We start from the raw sequence: 12,080 nt of genomic DNA on the forward strand, positions 1-12,080 counted from the left end.
TTTTTTTTTTTTTTTTTTTTTGAGACAGGGTTTCTCTGTGGCTTTGGAGCCTGTCCTGGAACTAGCTCTGTAGACCAGGCTGGTCTCGAACTCAGAGATCCGCCTGCCTCTGCCTCCCGAGTGCTGGGATTAAAGGCGTGCGCCACCACCGCCCAGCTTGTTATGTATGTTTTAACTATGCCCCTCCCCCAGGGTCCTCATGCTCCCAACTTAGTTTTTCTACTTCCCATGTACATTAGATCTGTGTAAATCACTATTAATTCTTATTGCTAAATCTTTAATTAGAAAATAACCAAACTACTTCGCACTGAGTTAATTATTTGGGAAAGACTGAGGATTGATTATAGATGCTTCTTTTTTTGGCTTTTCGAGACAGGGTTTCTTTTTAGTTTTGGAGCCTATCCAGAACTAGCTCTTGTAGACCAGGTTGGCCTTGAACTCGAGATCCAGGCTTCAGCCTCTGGGACTGCTAGCATTAAAGGTGTGTGCCACCACCACCTGGCAGGTACTTGTTTCTAAACAAACCCGAGGATTGATTCCAGACCCTCAGTATAAAGAGCTCAGTGAGGATGAACAAGTTTTTTTATATATTTTTTTATAACTTAATGTGCATTGGTGTGGCGTCATCCCCAGGAACTGGAGTCACAGTTGTGGGTGCTCTGGAAGAACAGCCAGTGCTCTCAACTGCTGAACCATTTCTTCAGCCCCCATGAGCAAGTTTCATGTTTTCTTTTAACTAGCTCTTGTAGACCAGGTTGGCCTTAAACTCACGGAGATCCACCTGCCTCTGCCTCCCAAGTGCTGGGATTAAAGGTGTGGGCCACCTATTATACAAGTTTAAGAGGCAATGATCTCGAAGGTAGAGATCACACCTGTAATCAATTTCAGCACCAAACACACCAAGAAAGCCTGGGCCAGACCTTACTTCAAACCCACAAATATAAGAGGACAACGATAAACAGGGGCAAACTCCAGCCCAGAAAAACCTCTTGGCTTGGATTTTCTATCAAGTTGCCGACAGCTTTGGCTTTAGTTTTTGATGAAAGTGTTTGCAAACAGGATCACCTCCATGACCGTTTCATGCTGTTGACTGAATCCCCTGGGTCACACATACACAAATCTTTAGCCCAAGGCACCAACTGGCCACTTAGCTGGGTGTGGCCGACATACACCTTTAATCTTACCAGCTAGAGACCTAAATTTAAAGCTAGCAAGGCATCTGACCATGTACCCCAAAAAGCCAAAGAAAAAACAGCGAAAAAGACATAGTCTGTAAGACAGGAAAAGTCAGTGAGTGCCCTACACAAGAAAAACAAATGAAAAGAAAGCAAAAACACGGTAGGGTTTTCAAGAATATAAAATCTTGGTTGAGCCAATTTATCTCCAGAACTCACATAAAATTAAGTTGAGTCTGGTTCAAGCATAAACAGGATCCCTGGAGTTCACAGGTTGACCGGCCTGCAAAAAATTAGGTATACAAAGTACAGAGCCCAAACAATACCAATACGTTCTGCCTTACGGCCTCCAAAAGCACAGAGAAAATGAAATAGCACACAATTCACACCTGGCAAAAACACACTCAAATACTACATAAAGTTTAAGTTCCATTTTATTTTTCCAAGGTGTTTTCTTCTATCTTTATGAAGCCACTTTACATGGGTTTTGGTGGAGGTCGTGGTGCAGCACCCTGAAAAAAATAAAAAAGAGGAAGTAAATTAAAACTAAGTATCTAACATTGGTGCAATAGTCCACTTAACCCAGTACCCCAGAGACAGAAAAACCCTGGGCCAGCTAAGGCCACAGTAAAACTGTGGTGAAAAAATAAAAACACCCACCACTACCAAGAGACATGGTCTCTAGAAAACCCCAAACCCACTCATGATGAATCGTGGAGTTCAGTGACAGAGCACTTACCAGTGACAAGCGGAGGGCCACCCAGATATGGCTTCTAACATCACATCACAAAACCAAAGAACCCACCCAGAACCTCCATCACTAACAATGGTTTTGGGCCATAAACCATATGTAGTATGGTTCAGGCAAGACACCATACCATTCCATTGCAAACAGCCTACCCACTCTTGAAAAATCAAACATTTTAAATGAAGGTTACACCTGTCATACCAGGCTAAAACATTAAGTGGATATTTTTATGGTAAAGACCCCACGTCTCAAAGAAAAACAAGCAAAATTGACTTACAGCAGGTCTAAATCGTGGTGGGGGTGTTCGGTCCTTCCGAGCTTCCCGGGATCGATTCCTGACTACCTTGCTATGAATAGCACAGCTCACACAGTAATGCAGCTTGACATAGAGTTTGGGGAGCACATAGGCTGAAGAACAGAGAAGCAGTTCAGATATATGCCCACTTCCCATTATCCCCTCACTTAGGCACACCCACAAAACCTGTGCAAAAGACAACAGTAAGCAGTCTCAACATGAATAAACACCTCCTGAGAAGCAAGCCCACCTTGCCACCATGGAAACCAAGTTAGCTGTTGTGGCCCATGTTTTTAAATCCAGCACTAGGGAGGCATAAACTGGGATTTATGTTCTAAGTTCCACAACTTACTGCCTGCACGCTGCCGTATTTACAACTCAGTCTGAGCATGTTTCATTAAAAGTAGTTGTATGAACTATGTCTATCAAACGTCCACCTCTTACAGTTTCTTACAGATTGCCCTTTCCTAAACCGGCAGTCAAAGGGATGGGATGCTGGCTGGGTTTGCCTAGCATGTAATCCACCCAAAAAGAAAAAAACACCAAGTTCAAACCTCAGCGTTAAGCCTGCCTACCATGCCATAAAAGAGCTTCTGCCCAAAGCTGAACCAAAGGTAGCCATGGGCCCGCGTTCGTTCCTCATCCCTATACACTCACCGTCGAAGACACTTGCTTCGGATATATCCCTGACGGCAGCCGCCTCTACGATGTTCCGAATAACGAACTTCTTAATGGCCTTGTCCTTGGGCACACAGCGGGCGCAGTTAGTGCAGCGAATTGGCTGCACATGGCCGCGGCCCTTTTTGGCACGACCGTTGTTTCTCCTTTTTTTGGTCTGAATATGAAAAAATATCTTATTAAAAATGGGGTGCGACTAACAGCTTCAGCAATTTCCGGCCATTCACCGCCCGCAGCCCCGGCAAAGCGAGCCACACAAATCCCAGGCATCTTAACTCCGGGCTCAGAAGCACACGCTCCCCTTCCTCCTCCAAGGCTCCGACTCCCGAGTCCCCGCCACCCGAGAGCCTACTTTCCACTCATTGCTCAGGCTCGTGCTCTCTCCACGCGGCGACACTCACCATCTTGCAGCCAAGTCCCGAAAGAGGATCCGGCGCCTTGCCGGCCACTCTTATATAGTACGAGATTCCTACGCTTGCGCAGGGGAGAAAGAAAAAAATTTAGAGATGTGTAATTCTACTTAATCTTAGCAACTGCAATACTCAAAGTTACATAATTATTTAGCGTTTCCGATAAAATGTAGGTTTAAAATAAGTCCCTACGAATTACCTGTGGAGCAAAGTACCAATGGGACTATTTTACCTGCTGGCGGAAGGCTAAAAATTATAAGTGTGCGAACCAGGAAGTAATTCTCAGCACTATAGCATCCGGTTCACGTTGTCTCCAGAGCGGAAGATATCTAGAATTCGGTCTCAGGATGCACACTCCCTATTACGAGAGGCCGAGAGAGATGCATTGTGGGAGTTGTAGTATGAGTTGAAGAGGCTCTGGGGAGGACACAGACTAAAGGCGGCGCTACACCACCGTAAGACGCCATGACTTCATTTCTTTTAAATGTGTGTTCTAGTCATAAAAATAAGAAATAGAAGACTCGTGAGGAAATAAACCATTTTGTAAATTCATCCTTCCAAATAAAAGCTTCAGCCGGACATGGTAGCACAGGCCTATAATCCCAACACTCGAGAGGGAGAAGCAAATACATTTCTGTGAGTTCAAGGCCAGCCTGGTCTACATTAGAATTCCAGGTTAGTCAGAGCTACACAGTGAGACCCTGTCTCGAAAAAAACAAAACAAACAAGCCAAATAAAAGTTTCAAATGAAGCCGGGCGGTGGTGGCGCACGCCTTTAATCCCAGCACGCGGGAGGCAGAGGCAGGTGGATCTCTGTGAGTTCGAGACCAGCCTGGTCTACAAGAGCTAGTTCCAGGACAGGCTCCAAAACCACAGAAAAACCCTGTCTCGAAAAACCAAAAAAAAAAAAAAAAAAAAAAAAAGTTTCAAATGAGACAAATGTTTTGTTGGTGGGACTATTTCTTTGTTTTGTTTTGAACCACTTTTTTTTCCCCTCCAGACAGTGTGTTTTAAGTGTAACCCTGAGCCGGGCTGTGGTGGCACACGCCTTTAATCCCAACACTTGGGAGGCAGAGGCAGGTGGATCTCTGTGAGTTCGAGACCAGCCTGGTCTACAAGAGTTAGTTCCAGGACAGGCTCCAAAACCACAGAGAAACCCTGTCTTGAAAAACCAAAAAAAAAAAAAAAAAAAAAAAAGTACAACCCTGCCTGCCCTGGAACTGCTGTAATTCAGGCTGGCCAGGAACTCAGAGATTGCCCGCCTCTTCCCCTAGGATTAAAATGCTGAGGTTGAAATGCCCGGAGTGCTGAGGTAAAAAATGTATAACAACACACTCCAGTTTGTTTAGCCCTCCTTTTTATTTCTAGGTCCTATTAGCACAGGGGAAGCTCTGTAGTTAGTAGTTTGTATGAACCAACTCGATTTAACCGAACAAGTGTATCAGATAGATAGTTATTATCACTTTATTTTGAAACATAGTCATTTAGTCCAGGCTGGCCTAGAACTCTGTTTGTAGCCAAGTGTGTCCTTGAATTTCTTGAGTCTATCTCCCAAGTGCTGGAAATTCAGGCAACCCAGAGTAATCATGAAACTCAGGGTAAAAGCGTTACTCTTATAAGCCTGAGGACTGGATTTCAATCTCCAGAAGTCATGGAAAAGGCTGGTGAGGTGGCACACATCTGGAATCCCAGGACTGCTCGGTGAGAGCAGGTGGAGGGGGGAGGGGGGAGCTGAGACAGGAAGCTCACAGGATAGCGCATCTATAGCAGCGTGTGGTTGCAGCGAGGAGAATGCATTTCACCAAGGCAGACAGCTGGAACTGGCTTTTGAAAGTTGTCATCTGACTTCCACACACTTGCTGTGGCACACACAATTTTTTTTAATGTTAATTTTATTTTGCATGTATAGGTGTTTTCCCCAAATATGTGTATGTATGCCACATGCATGCCTGGTGCCCAGAAAGATCAGAAAAGCTAATCCAATCCCATGGGATTAGAGTTACAGATGGTTGTGAACAACCCTGTGGGTGTTGGGAATGGAACCTGGGTCCTCTGCAAGACTAACAACTGCTCTGGTGCCCTCCTTTAGTCCCAGCACTCGGGAGGCAGAGGCAGGTGGATCTCTGCAAGTTCGAGGCCAGCCTGGTCTACAAGAGTTAGTGCCAGAACAGGCTCCAAAGCTACACAGAGAAACCCCGTCTCGAAAATTAAAAAAAAAAAAATACTAACAAGTACTCATCAAAACCTCTGAGCTATCCATCTTTTTTTAAAAAAAGTTCATAATAGCTGGTCAGTGGTGGCACAGGCCTTTAATCTCAGCACTCAGGTGACAGAGTCAGGGAGATCTTTGTGAGTTCAAGGCCAGCCTGGTCTACAAGAGCTAGTTCCAGGACAGGCTCCAAAGCTCCAGAAAAACCTTCCTCGAAAAACAAAAACCCCAACACCCCAAAAATCAAAATAAACAAACAAAAAAAGTTCATCATTCCTAGCAATCAGAGAAATACAAATCAAAATACCTTTGAGATTTTTATCTTACCCCAGTCAGAACAGCAAAGACCAATGGACAATAAATGTTGAGGAGATGGGAGCTCTCATTCACGGTTGGTGGGCCTGCAAACTGGTGCAGCCACCATGGAAATCATACGACTCAGCTACCACTCCCTGGCATATACCAAAACGACTCAACATCCTACTCTGACGATGCTTGCTCAGCCTTGCTCCTTGCTGCTCTAGTCATAAAAGACAGAAAATGGAAATATCCTAGATGTCCTACAACGGATGGCTAACAAAAATGTGGTCCATATACACTATGGAATACTATTCGGTTGTTAAAAAAAAGACAAGCAAGCAAGCAAACAAATGGAAACCATGAACTTCGCAGGTAAAGGGATGAAACTAGAAAAGGCCCTGTTGAAAGAGATAACACTGACCCTGAAAGTTCACCCACCTACAAAGCTCCTAGCTCTAATCTCAGGTGTGAGCGCAAAGCCTAGAGCAAGTGCAGAAATCAGGAGGGTGCAACAGAACCCTTGCCAGGACATGGGGTCTCTCATCAGAGATGCTGCTCCCTCGAAGACCACCTAGCAAAAACCCCAATACTAAACAATGACAAGAAGAGAACCCCTCTTTTGCATGTGTATGGTTTTTCTTTTTCTTTTTTTTTCAAGACAGGGTTTCTCTGTAGCTTTGGAGCCTGTCCTGGAACTAGCTCTTGTAGACCAGGCTGGCCTTGAACGCACGTAGATCCACCTGCCTCTGCCTCCCAAGAGCTGGGATTAAAGGCGCGCACCACCACCGCCGGGTTGAGAAGCCCTCTTTTGAATTGTTGGACAGAGCTGTCCAAGAGACGCCCCAGACAGGCAGCTTATTCCCATTGGAGGGTAAGTCCTCATTATTGCTGAAGACGGCTTGCACTTCGGAAAGGGCCCAGAGACCCCTGCGCTGGAGCTGCCCTGAAAGCTCCTCCCTGAGGACCAGCTCTCATGGGACAAGAAGGCACTAGGCATGCTTCTGAAGGAGGAAGTCAACTAAGAGTCCTTACAAGCTGTGATGCCTATGAACCACATCAGAAACTGGGAGCAAGAGAGGTGATCCTCCCCAGGGAAGAGAGGTGGTCCTCCCCAGGGAAGAGCACACCAATGGGCTGTCCAGTGCCAAATGGTCAGCCCTGAACCATACATACGTGTAACATTATACAGACTGACCAGGCTATATCTAGGATATGGATATGCATCTATACATATATATTATCCAGAAATACATATGTGCAAACGAAAATGATAAGAAAAAAGGGAGACTCTGACTTTGGAAGAAATCAGGGAGGATTTGGAGGAAAGAAAGAGAAAAGAGAGGGCTGGAGAGATGGTTCAGAGGTCAAGAGCACTGACTATTCTTACAGAGGTCCTGAGTTCAATTCCCAGCAACCACATGGTAGTTCACAAACATCTGTAATGAGGTCTGGTACCCTCTTCTGGCCTGTAAGCATACATGCATGCAGAACACTGTATACATTATTAATAAAAACATCTTTAAAAAAAAGAAAGGGGGGGCCTGGAGAGATGGCTCAGAGGTTAAGAGCATTGCCTGCTCTTCCAAAGGTCCTGAGTTCGGTTCCCAGCAACCACATGGTGGCTCACAACCATCTGTAATGGGGTCTGGTGCCCTCTTCCTGACTGTAGGCATCCACATACTGAATACTGTATACATAATAAATAAATAAATATTTTTAAAAAAAGAAAGGAGAAGGAGAAATGTTGTAATCAAATTATAATCTTAAAAAATAATAATTGCTAGGCGGTGGTGGCGCATGCCTTTAATTCCCGCACTAGGGAGGCAGAGACTGGCAGATCTCTGTGAGTTCAAGGTCAGCCTGGTCTACAGAGCAAGTTCCAGGACTGGCTCTAAAGCTATAGAGGAACCCTGTTTTGAAAAACCACACACAGGGCGGTGGTGGCGCACGCCTTTAATCCCAGCACTCGGGAGGCAGAGGCAGGCGGATCTCTGTGAGTTCGAGGCCAGCCTGGTCTACAAGAGCTAGTTCCAGGACAGGAACCAAAAGCTACAGAGAAACTCTGTCTCAAAAAATCAAAAAAAAAAAAAAAAAAAAGAAAAACCACACACAAAAAATTAATAATCCAGGCCTCCCATTGTGGCCCACACCTTTAATTTGGGAAGCAGAGGCAGGCAGATCTCAGTGAGTTCCAGCTCAGCCAGGCTACATAGACTCTGTTTCAAAAATAAACTTCTGCTTTGCTAGACCAGCAACTTAAGTGGTATTGTCTGGCTCCCCCTCCATCTTAGATTTGTCTGTACCTTGAACAGAGAAATAGCGATATGAAGCCTGTCCCAGAAGGAAAACAAGGCGAAGGGAGTCTCCAGGAAGAAACAGAGCTGTTAAATTACTCGTGTTTATTTATAACAGACCTTCAGCCAGTACAGTACAAAACTTACAGTAGTATTTCTCCATTACACAAATATTTACTTACAGTATATTACATATATAAAATGCTTTGCAGGAAGTCTCAAAAGCTGGTTTAACTCCCTTTGAGGAAGGAGAAAACTCTTTAAAAAGAGGGAAGGGGGAGGGTAGGTAAGGAACCGGACGAAGAGAGAAGAGGTGAAGGAGCGAGGGTCAAAAGGGACACCAAACAGGTGCAAAGGAACCTGGGGGAGGAGGAGAGGTGGTATTGCACTTGCTTCTGTGTTTATTCTATTTTTGATCTTCATAATTTCTGATTAAAAATATATATATATGTTATTTACACAAGGAAAGAAGCTGCCAGAAGTATTACAAAATCCCACCTGCAGCTTAGACACTGACACACACATACACAAAGGTCTGGAAAAGTGTCTGTTTAGAAATTCTCTCCCTCCCCCCTACTTTTTTGTGGTGTTGTGTTTTTTGAATAGTAATAAAAAAGAAAACACCTCTTTTCTCTGTGTGGGTTTTGGTGTTTTGGTGTTGATTTTTCTTCTTTTTCTTTACTTTTTTTTTATGCAAAAGGAGCTGGGAGAGAGCATGAGGGTGTCTGAGGTTCCAGAGCTGGAAGGCTCTGGAAAGTAGGATTTTGTACCTAAGACCCTGGTTAAAGTGCAGTGATGGGCTGGAGAGAGACGGGGTGTCCCTCTCCTCCCTAGCACCTGGTCTTGTCCTCCCATCTCTGCTCTTGGGGGCACAGAGTATAGCCTCGGAACATAGTCCTTCGGGTTTCTGGGGGTCACAGGTGCTAAGGCTGACTGAGGAAGGGAGGAAATGGGGCACTCAAAGGCTCTGATGCCCCAGAGGAACTAGTTCTTTTGAGGTATCCCCAGGTACATGGCAGACACAGAAGTGGTGGGAACAGGGTCTAGTGGGAAGAGGCTCAGTAGCCAGAACAGCACAGGAGCAGCACAGATACTAACCTCAGCTCTGCTGCCGGCCCAAGGTTGGTTGTGAAGACCCTTCCCTTCTCTCGGGACCACTCCCCTGGGAGCTCGCACCCCAGGCTCCACCTTTGGCAGCACCTGTTTATTGCTACTTTGTCAAGGAGGAAGAACCACCTCACAAAGCTCCTCCCTGCCAGTCTGGCCCTTCTGGGAAGCCATGGTAACACAGGAGAAGAAGGGAAGAAAAAGAAAGCTTTTCCACCCCACCCTTCTCATGATGGGGAGAGTAGCGTCTCCAGAAGGCTAAGAGCCCCAGTCCCAGGATCTGATCTAGCCAACCTTCTCATGCCTCTCCATGTCCCTAAGAGGGAATGAGAAAAGGAGAGAGAGGCAAAAGAGCCAACCAAGGAAGGGCGTGTGGAAAGAAAGATGGAGGGAAAAGGAGAGAGAGAAGAGAAGACCAAGACTTATAACTTATGAGGTGCTGTGTTTGGTTTCTACTTTTTTTTTCTTATTTTATTTAAACATAGAAAAAACAGCCTTTGGTTTGAATCTCAAAGAAGCAGAGAGTGGGATGGCTGTGGCCTTGGCAGGGAACTCTTTATAGAGAGAGCCGTGCAGTGGGGCTATGACTTCTCCTGCACGGTCTCATGAATCCTCGATTATCCAGAACCAGGGGCTCTGCAACCACCAGAGAGGGGCAGTGAAGGGTGGCTCCCAGTTAGCTGAGTCCATCCCATTCTTGCTAGAACAAGGGCGGATTGGTGGACGGGCACATACATGTCATTCATCCTGGGACAATTTTTGGTTACACTGAAAATTAGCAGGGAGAAGAGACACATTCCTTTCTCCCTGCCACTGATAATAAGAGGGCCCAGGAGCCCGGGAATGAGACGGTGGATCCTGCTGGAAGGGGGAGGAAAAGGCAGCATGACAGATGGGGCTGAGCCCCTGGTCACTGGGCAGCCACCCACCAGTTTCTCATACAGCGGGGACAGCAGGGGTCCCTGAGAGCCCAGGAAGGTCACTGGAGTGAACAAGTTTGAAGGGTGGAGGAGAGACGTCTACCCACCCCCTTTCCCGTGCCCTGGTTCTCAGCTAGGCTCCCCATGTCAGGCAGGGTTGCGGACCTAGCTTTAGCCCCTGAGAGTATAAAATGGGGGCGTTCCAAGAAGGGAAAAGCCACCAGTGAGGGACCTGGCAGGTTGAGACCAGAGTGGTGTGGAGGGGTGAGCTAGAGAGAGAGAGAGATCCTGAATGGAGGCTTTAGGGAGCTCGCATTCCCAGGTGAGGTCAAGAGGACCCTCAGTCCACAGTTCCTGGAGAGTTTCTACAGCCCTCCTACTTCCAATGAGGAAATTCTTCGTTCGTGTAAGAATAGTGCAAGCTGCCTAAAGTGAGAGGGCACAAGAGGTATGAAGTACCAGGTCGGAGGGTCCCAGAGAGGAGATAATAATGCCACAGAGCTCAGGTGGGGCCGCTGGGAGGTATCAACATCCAAAGAGTCGGAGGAGAAGTAAGGGTGCGGATTAAAGCAAGAAGCTCAGAGTCCCTTAGTACAAAGAGGAGCTTCCAGGCCCTGGGGCTGTCAGAGGGTGTGGGATCGACTAGAAAACAACAAGGTTTAGAGCAGAAGGGGGAGGGAAGGAGTGGCCAGAGATCGCAGTAAGTCTTCAAAGGCCATGGGAAAGTCACTAACAAACAGCAAATATGCCGGGAAGAGAGGGGTTCAGAAGGAGAAATATAAGCAAAAGACTGGTCTCGTCGCAATGCTTAAATCAGTCAGGGTAGAAGGGAACCGGCGAAGAGGGTCAGAGTCAGGTGTGAAGTGAGGTGGCCAGTGGGCGGGGCTACAACGCGAAACTCCTCGGGGTGTAATAGGAATCGGGCTAGACACCTGGAGGTGGGGCAGTGGATGGTGGGCTGCGGGCAGGCGAGGGGAAAGAGCTCGCTAGCCCACCTTATGTTCCCCCCGGACAATGTGGGAAGAGAACTCATACCGGTCCTGGCTGTGGTAACCACAGATGTTACACTCGAAAGGGTCTCTGAAGCCATGACAGCCCATGTGGATGGTGAACATGACGTGGTCCAGGAAGAGGATGCGGCAGTGTTCACACTTAAACGCCTTCACAGGCTCGCCGCTCTCACCCACCACCCGAAGCACTTCCTTGGAGGGGCCTGGGGTGCCCCGCAATAACCCCTCTTGTGGTTTGGGGTCCTCTTTGGCATAGGCGGGACTGTGCCGGCCCACCACTATGGTGGGAGGAGGTTGAGGTGGGGGACCCTGAGGGAGGGACACCACCCCGCCAATCCGATCTTCGTGGTTGCTCTCTGTGTCTGTGGAGTCCTGGCAGCCATTGCTGGGGGACGCCCCAGGGTCAGTCAGAGAGCCTCGGGCCCGATAGAGAAGGGGACCTCCGTCTCCCAGGTCCTCGGGTCCCTCACCTGCTTCTCGGGACCCTGGAAGCTCCAGTCGGCTGGGGAGGGGCTGCATCTGGGTGTACACAGAGCTGATGACCGGCGTGAGTTCCGAGATGCAGTTGGTGGGTGGGAGGCGGAGGGGACGCAGATGCTCGGTACCCACGAAGGCTAGAGAACCTCCAAAACCAGGCTCTAGGCCATGGTGCGCCACCAACTCCACATCCTTTTCATAGCCACCGCCGGGGTTCACATCATAGGGGAGGTCCGAGAGGCTGAAGCGCATCTGCTTTTCGCCTGGGGAGAGTAAGATCTCGTCAGGACTGGGTTTGACTAAGCCCCCAAGTTATGCCCAGAATTCCTTCTTTGTTTTCTAATCATGGGACCGACACCACAGATGCTAAGCACACATTCTACCAGGGAGCTTATACCCGTAGTCCTCGGTAACATGGTTTACCACACCTCATTTACTTCCAGAGGGTCAGGTCCAA

General features: G+C 47.4%; 2 protein-coding genes across 8 annotated transcripts in view; both read right to left on the minus strand.

Annotated features, from left to right (window-relative positions):
• Nucleotides 1–1,591: 1,591 nt before the first annotated feature.
• Nucleotides 1,592–9,296, minus strand: Rps26 (ribosomal protein S26). 3 transcript variants are annotated; one of them, XM_075954655.1, is made up of 5 exons: nt 9,208–9,296; nt 3,298–3,370; nt 2,876–3,053; nt 2,201–2,331; nt 1,592–1,687 (listed from the first exon to the last, which is right to left on the minus strand). In XM_075954655.1, exons 2-5 carry the CDS (start codon nt 3,298–3,300, stop codon nt 1,652–1,654), a joined length of 348 nt encoding a protein of 115 aa, XP_075810770.1. In that variant the 5' UTR covers nt 3,301–3,370; nt 9,208–9,296; the 3' UTR covers nt 1,592–1,651. The 3 variants fall into 3 exon arrangements, with proteins under 3 accessions (XP_075810770.1, XP_075810769.1, XP_075810771.1); XM_075954654.1 differs by lacking the exon at nt 9,208–9,296 and adding an exon at nt 3,506–3,606 and having other exon boundaries at nt 3,298–3,365; XM_075954656.1 differs by lacking the exon at nt 9,208–9,296 and adding an exon at nt 3,539–3,584 and having other exon boundaries at nt 3,298–3,365.
• Nucleotides 9,281–12,080, minus strand: part of Ikzf4 (IKAROS family zinc finger 4) — a 34,181-nt gene continuing 31,381 nt past the window's right edge. For 3 of the 5 annotated variants that reach the window (XM_075954651.1, XM_075954652.1, XM_075954650.1), the window contains exon 8: nt 9,281–11,886. In XM_075954651.1, coding sequence (XP_075810766.1) covers nt 11,123–11,886 — 764 coding nt within the window. In that variant the 3' untranslated portion in view covers nt 9,281–11,122. The remainder of the gene's footprint in view (nt 11,887–12,080) is intronic. The other 2 variants (XM_075954653.1, XM_075954649.1) reach the window with 1 other exon arrangement.

This window comes from Microtus pennsylvanicus, chromosome 20 (assembly GCF_037038515.1).
Source record: "Microtus pennsylvanicus isolate mMicPen1 chromosome 20, mMicPen1.hap1, whole genome shotgun sequence".
NCBI lineage: Eukaryota > Metazoa > Chordata > Mammalia > Rodentia > Cricetidae > Microtus > Microtus pennsylvanicus.

What these genes read in the sequence shown, in the direction of transcription:
- Rps26 (XM_075954655.1), bottom strand. An exon ending in CGAAGCAAGTGTCTTCGACG is followed by an intron (nt 2,332 to 2,875) that starts GTGAGTGTATAG and finishes TCTGTTCTTCAG; the next exon opens with CCTATGTGCTCCCCAAACTC. An exon ending in CACCACGATTTAGACCTGCT is followed by an intron (nt 1,688 to 2,200) that starts GTAAGTCAATTT and finishes TATTTTTTTCAG; the next exon opens with GGTGCTGCACCACGACCTCC.